The sequence below is a fragment of the Polypterus senegalus genome, chromosome 11 (assembly GCF_016835505.1).
Source record: "Polypterus senegalus isolate Bchr_013 chromosome 11, ASM1683550v1, whole genome shotgun sequence".
Lineage (NCBI taxonomy): Eukaryota > Metazoa > Chordata > Cladistia > Polypteriformes > Polypteridae > Polypterus > Polypterus senegalus.
Window position 1 is genome coordinate 24838071 of NC_053164.1, and position 7240 is coordinate 24845310.

Sequence of the window (7240 nt, forward strand, 5' to 3'; positions counted from 1 at the left end):
AGCGACAAGTAATAAAGAGCACATGGACATGACAAACAGAAGGAAGGCTCATCTGTTTGATTTGGTGTGTGTTTTGTATGGCAACAGAATGAGAAAGGCCAAGATTATGGCTGAATTTGCCACACCTAAAGCCTTCGCATGGGTGCTGGCCCAGTCAGGCAACACATTATTGTAAGTCAGAAAAAGGAACAAACTTGCAATACTTTGAAATTTGGGAAATTCCTGGAAATTCATTACGCAAATGTATAATTTGACGTCCTTTGCAAAACAAGTCATGTAAAGTGACATCCTTAAGGGACAAGATCAGCACGAGCAGTTGTCGTGTTTGACATCCCCTCCAACTCAAGGGAGGGAGGAGGTCGTTTTGGAAAGTTAATGTAAAGTACATCCGCGTGAAGGGATAAATTAATGTGACTGAACTTGATATTGTACTTTAGGTTAAGTAAAAAGACGTTTCTGAAATGTTTATTTTGTATTGCTTGGTTATCCTCGTTAGCAAGCAAAGACAACAGAGGCCTTTGTAAATAATGAAACCAAACTTGGGTTCTTGACATACGAATTATTAAAAGGCTTTTTTGTTTTATTTTTACTTTTTGTATTAACTTATTTATTTATTAGGGGGCTTCGATGTCATTTCTTTCTCTCTACAAGAAATGTGCCTGACATAACCACGCAGGACTTTTCCAAATCTCTTTGCATAAGCTCTTGTCTCGCGGGGCTTCGGCCCCGGGCGTGGTTACATCTCTTCACATAAAGACTCGTCTCTCGGGACGTCAAAGTGTCTCTGAACTAGGGACCAGGTATACTGAGATGAAATATGCCAAGATGCCTGCTTTGCCAGCCCTGGTGCTCCTTCTAAACCCCGCGCAGCCTCGTTTAATCTGCCTGTTTGGTCTCATGTGCTGTTTTGACGGCCAGCGCTAGTTAAGTCGCAATCACGGAAAGTATTTATGGACTAAAGCCTCGCTCCTCCCTTACTCCGATTTGCCAATTAACCTCTTCATTTGCTGTATGTGCAAATATTTTTTATGGTTGATTTACCATCATAATGTGGCTTTACGGTAATTTGGGGCAGCTTTTAAATAGTTTTCCTGAATGTAATTGCCTGAGTTCACATTTATTGGATTTTTTTTAACAGAGTACTATATAAATTTAAAACCAGTGGCGCATTTTACAGTAAATCAGTACCCATCCAGGCAGTCCTTTCTGCCATTATATCAACTATATAAAAAAAAATGTGCCACGTGTTTGGAATACTTGCGTGTCTCCTACACCTCAGATCTGTTCAATAACAGGCAAGTTATTACTGTATGTTATTATATTATGCAAGTTATTCTGACCAAGCCAGAACTTTACTTCTTCTAGTAATTGTGTGTTTCTTAAGGGGGAGTTGTTGTCTATTGAATAAAAAAATAAGTCTTCTGCTTCTGTAAAAAGCTAAATCCCCGAACCCGGGACAAATTAAAGTACTATCTGTGGTAAACAGAGCTGCTTGACCAGCCTGGATTTGGGCTTAGTTTTATTTAGACGTTACTGAACGCGCTGTGATAAAACACGAGGAAACTCCACCCTTGTCCCGACCAGCTGACCTTCAGCACCGCGGGTTCGAGTCATGGCTCGTGCATGGTTTGCGTGCACTTTGCGCGTCCACGCCATGCGCGCATGCGTCTCCCTCCTGCGCACGCTGAAAGTTGTGATTGTGGGCATTGGAAGCGGCTATTTTATATCGAGAAACTCGAATGCATCCTTGGGTGTTTGCATTTGAAGTGCTTGCTGTAAATGTAGCACTTGGTGGCCAAAGGTTTATGTCCGCTCTACAGAAGATGCACCAGTTAAAAAACAGTACTGGCTAGTTGGTTAAGTGTTTTTAATCCACGACGGTCAAGGTTTGAAGTCCAAAGCCGTAACCACTATGCCTAGATCCGATCAATTCATTAGGCGACCGCCTGCGGTGTATGAAGAGCGCTGTTTTGACAGTTAATTAAGGGGTGCGAGAGCAAAAGACACAAAGGGGCGACGCACGTGGACCCCCAAATGGGCTCCAAATTGGCTTCGACTGGCACTATCCACGCCACTCCTCCTTTCTTTCTTTTGAAATATTCCTCCATAGACGGTAGCAGGAGCGCCCAAAACTCGCACAGTAAGACCAAAGACGACGATCTCGAGTGATTGTTCAGGATGTGGGCAGTGACTGCTGTTGTCATTTTATTAGTGGGTCTTGTAACAAGCTCACTCTCAGTCCCCGTGTTTTTGTTTTTTCTTGGTCAGGTTGCAGTCGTGACAGACATGATACCATTCCGCACAAGCTTCTGACAAATAAACGATTGATTGGGAGCGATGTATACAAGTTATCTAATGAAATCACCCATTTTAAAAATACAAAATGTTTCCAACAACATGTAAACTTTATTCCACGTTGTTATCTTTTTTTCTTATTTAACAGGACTCGTATCCTTCCTCTGAAATATTTAAAACGTTTATCTCCCAAAATGCCCCACCATAAACGTCCAGTTTCACAAGTCACATGACTGATGAACAGTCACATCCATCCATTTTCTAACCCGAATATCCACTTCTGGGTCGCCGGAAGTCGGTGTCTGTCCGGTGTGAACCAAACCCACCCATCATTCGGATTTCTTAAACCACATTGTACAGAGTAAGGTCACAGGAAAGGTGAAGCCTGAACTAACAAGCTTAGGGCGCAAGGCTGGAGCAACCTCTGAACATGTCGTCGGTCAGTCAACCTACCGAGCGTCACACTGTAATCCAAAATACATTTAAATCTGCAAGCACCGCCATGTCTTTCGGCAGAGTAATGTGTACGGTTCGCTCGTTAATCCTTCTGCATTACGGTACTACATATGGGGTTGCCTAAAACTGCCTGGGCAGCATCGGGTGCAAGAAAAGAAGCAGGAGGCAGACAATCACAGGTTACATTCACGCACACAACCCGAGCCAGTTAACTTAATGTCTGAAGGAAAGACTGCACAGATCAGCAGCAGATCAAACATTTGAGGGAAAAGGGCCCTTTGATTTTCTCAGTCACCCATCCACTCGAAGAAACCATCGAGTGTTCGCGCACCTAATCCCAAAGGGTGAGGGGCGGCACCTTCCCCACACCGACACTCGTGGAAAGACTCGCGTGTCCTTTCCATCCATCCATCCATTTTCCAACCCGCTATATCCAAACACAGGGTCACGGGGTCTGCTGGAGCCAATCCCAGCCAACACAGGGCGCAAGGCAGGAAGCAAACCCCGGGCAGGGCGCCAGTCCACCGCAGGAGTGTCTTTTCCAATGGGCCGAAACCTTCAAGAGTAAAGCCATCCCTATTTAAACGATCAAATAGAAAGGGTGACCCACCCAACTAGTGTAAAGGCTTGTGTGTTCTTTCAAGTGAACCGAAATCTCCAAAGGAAGAATTAATAATACTCTCTCAATTTGTTTATAAAAAAAAAAAATGAAAGGAGACGAGATATGATTTTCTCGGAGACACTTTAAAATCCCGCGAGACAAGGCAGTGAGACAAAAGCACAGCTGCTGTACAGGCTTTTAAATGTTGGACACGCAGTGTGACGTGCAGATCAGGCAGCACGGCACAAGCAGCAAGCCAACACGTATCGCCTTTTAAGAGGGGGTTTGGGTTGATTGGCAAAGCCACCTAGTAATAATATATTTTATTTATATAGCACCCCTCCCCTGCTCAAGGCACTTATTTAAATATGTAACATTGGGTACAACTATTTCTGCACAGAATACTAAACAGACAAATACAGGACATATAAAGCATTAAATACAATAAAAGACAATACACCAGAGCATAATACTAAATTATCTGAACAAGTAACATCATTTGTGATATCACACACACACACATGCAAATTCTCCTGAACATCTGGACAGAGAGGTAAACTGAATGAAGGGGCAGAACGTCAGGTTAAGTTAAAGCCTTCCTGAACAGATGAGTTTTAAGCTGTTTTTTTTTTTAAGAATGAATGGAGTCTGCTGGAATTCCAAAGCCTGGCGCTATACAGCTGTAGGTCCTGTCACCCACAGAGTGCAGGTTAGCGTGGGGCACAACAAGATTGCCAGAATCGGAGGACCTTAGTGGGCGAACAGGCGGATAGTGATGGAGAAGGTCACTGATGTATTAAGGTGCGAGGCCACTTAACACTTTGTAGTTATAATAATATTCAATTCTGTAAGACACAGGAAGCCAGTGCAGACGTAGCAGGAAGGGTGTTATGGGCTCTGCTGTTGCAGCAAGAGTTTTGAACCAGGTGGAGCTGTGAGATAAGATGAGAGTCCCTCTCACCTCCGTGTCTGCGCTCGCCGACGTCAAGAGTGGAAACTACAGCGCTGGCTGTCCGCACACTGAATTGTTAAAAGTAACTCTCTGGTAAGGAGCTCAGGCCAGTAAGTCACCCAGTGTCCCTTGGGGGTCTTAATCCAGCCTTGGCACTGACGGTGAGCGGGTTGTTAGCTGAGTTGTGTGACAGCAGAGCTAACCGCTGAGCCACCGAGCCACCCTGACAGATAAACTGTCATTACAAAATTAAATTAATCCGCGCAGTGGAAACCCACGCACAAAGGAAATCCGGCGGATGAGCTCAAACTGCTGCCGACCGTACCCAGTCGATATATCACGTCTAAGCTGCTCAGGAGGTTAAACCTTTGTGAATGGCAGACTGCCCGTCTACTGTGCAAACTAAAAAGAAATCTGACAAGTCGAAGAGTGCTTTGAGGATGCTGCTGAAAGCCATGCCCTCTGGATATTCAATGTGATCACCTCAATCGGAAGCTTTTTAAGAAGTCACCTTGACGGCTTTTTTCACTTTCATGCTTATGCGATTATTTTCAGAGAGGAGTGCTGGGAGAAACAGTTCTGCTGTTGAGATTATAAAAAGTTAATCAAAGATGGGTTTTTTTTTTCGTATTTGCGTCAAATATTTCTGTAAGCGCGCACTCTTAAAATAAAGGTGTCAAAGAGTGGCTGTTCAGAGCGATGATTTAGGGGAACCATTTCTGCTTTTCAAAAGAGACATCGAGATGAAGGTTCCAGAAGGAACTTTTAATTATTAATTTTTTTAATTATTAAGATCACTAACGGGTTCCGGTAACAGATGTGCGAAATACCAATGGGTTTCCTTATTTTAAGAGAGCGCTTAGAGTACTTTAAAGATTTCTGTTTTGTCCACCTGTGGTGGGTTGGCACCCTGCCCAGGATTGGTTCCTGCCTTGTGCCCTGTGTTGGCTGGGATTGGCTCCAGCAGACCCCCGTGACCCTGTATTCGGATTCAGCGGGTTGGGAAATGGATAGATGGATGTTTTGTCCACATATTAGGGTTCAATTTAATGCCCAAAAAAAAAAACAACTTCATATCAATGAAACTTTTCTTTGTCAAGCGATGGTGCTTTAGGAACCCCAACCCAGTAAAGTATGAGAGTATGAGTGTAATCCGAATCATTGCAAACCTAAGAGTGGACGTCAAGCTTTTTCAGACTTATAGATATGAAAGGCACTGTATAATAGTTAGATGGATACAATTTTATGTGTCCATTAGGTGGAATTTTGGCATTTTTTAATAGAACGTCTTTAAGTAAATAAATAAAGTATTTAACACACATTTTGCTCTGAACACACACACACACACACACACACACAGAATGACCATAGAGCCAGAAAATTAAAAAGAAAAAAAAGTTGTGAGTTGACAGCCACGGTCCACAGTGAGGCATTCTGGTATAAAGGAGCCCATTCTATGCTTCATGAAATAGACGATAATAACCACCAGCAGCGCGTTTCAGAAAGCCGATGCCAGTCCTGGTAGTAACCAATTATAAGCCGTGAACGTGAAGCCAGCTCAACGTGGGACAAACTCACATAAAGCCCCCTCCAGTCGCCCAAGTTGTAAATGTGTGTTTGTCTGGGTGTTGTGCGGGGTGGTGTTTGGGAAATACTCTTTAATAACAGTCGAGGTTACTGTTATACATGTCTTCGTAATGGATGTCCTTTATTATAACAAGCATGAGGGAGCCTGCCATGTGAAATGCTCCGCTCATCATGACAAGACTAATCAATATAACTGAGCAACTACATTTAAAACGCCATTCAGCGCCTTTTGCGGACCATCCGGGAGACTACGAGGTGCACCGAAACATCTGCTAATTACCGTCTCATGTTCGAACTACACGCCATGTAGTTTAGTAGAGTCGCAGAATTGTTGCATGTTGGCGTCTAAAGTCCATTTTACAAGAAAGACGACGAACGAGCCCGAGTGGTGAGATTTAGGCAAATTCAATCACCGCGACCCCAAATCTCTGGCCGCCCGCGCAGATGATGAACCCGAGGTGTTTGCTGCAATAAACAGAACATTCAGCTGTTCCCATAACGATCTGGACTTAAAACACTCCTTAAAAATTCTAATTAGAAGAAAATGTTATCTTCACTGGAATCGATATGAATAAGTAAGGATGAAGAGGGTGACAGGTTGGAATTGAAAGGATATATTTTGAGTCCGAGAAGGCCGCTATACAGCACTGAATTGACGGTCCACTTACCTTGGCCAGGTTCAGCCCACCCTCCCCGGTTATCCTAATGGTGTTTGAATCCAAAACCATGGCGTTCACTTCATAATACAGAACGGGCAGCAAAAACAGAATTCGAATCATGTTATATACAGCGTAAAAACAATAAAGAAAATGCGCAAAATAAATATGACCAATTGAGGGATTGTAATATAAATTTTGGACTAATAGTTGGAAAAAAACAACAAAAGCAAGCAAAGTAACATCCAAGCGATGGCTAATGTTTCTCCGAGACGCAGCTTTCCTCTCGCACTCCCTGCTAGTTGCCGGTGTTTTCATAAAGGATGCCCCTTCGCTATTTATACTCTTATTTCTAACTCGCGCACACACCCCGAGCTGACGTAGATTCCTATCGCCTTTCTCAGCCCACGCAGCCCTCCCGTTTCTCCTCCGTATTTATGTTATTTCTCTTTCTTCATCAATGGCTTTGATATCATTTGCCAACTTATTGATCAAATCTCCAGCGGGTCCGGTCGGATCAGCGCGGTTTCCTCGCCGTTGTGATCCTTTAATCACTCGTGCGGTTCATGAAAGCGAAGTCCAGGCTGAAGCGCAAAGCTGTCCAGGATGCGCGGAGCTGACGGATCAGACGCGCTTTCCTTTCTCTAATGCAACCCGCCTGCATCTCCTTTTCCCCCTCGCCAATCTGCGGTA

At 43.8% G+C, this 7240-nt stretch overlaps 1 protein-coding gene across 1 annotated transcript in view; it reads right to left on the reverse strand.

The window, feature by feature from the left end:
- Positions 1-6843, reverse strand: part of LOC120538746 (dickkopf-related protein 4-like) — a 37467-nt gene extending 30624 nt beyond the window's left edge. Inside the window, exon 1 of the mRNA XM_039768179.1 lies at positions 6560-6843. Coding sequence (XP_039624113.1) covers positions 6560-6670 — 111 coding nt within the window. The 5' untranslated portion in view covers positions 6671-6843. The remainder of the gene's footprint in view (positions 1-6559) is intronic.
- Between the last annotated feature and the right edge of the window lie 397 nt (positions 6844-7240).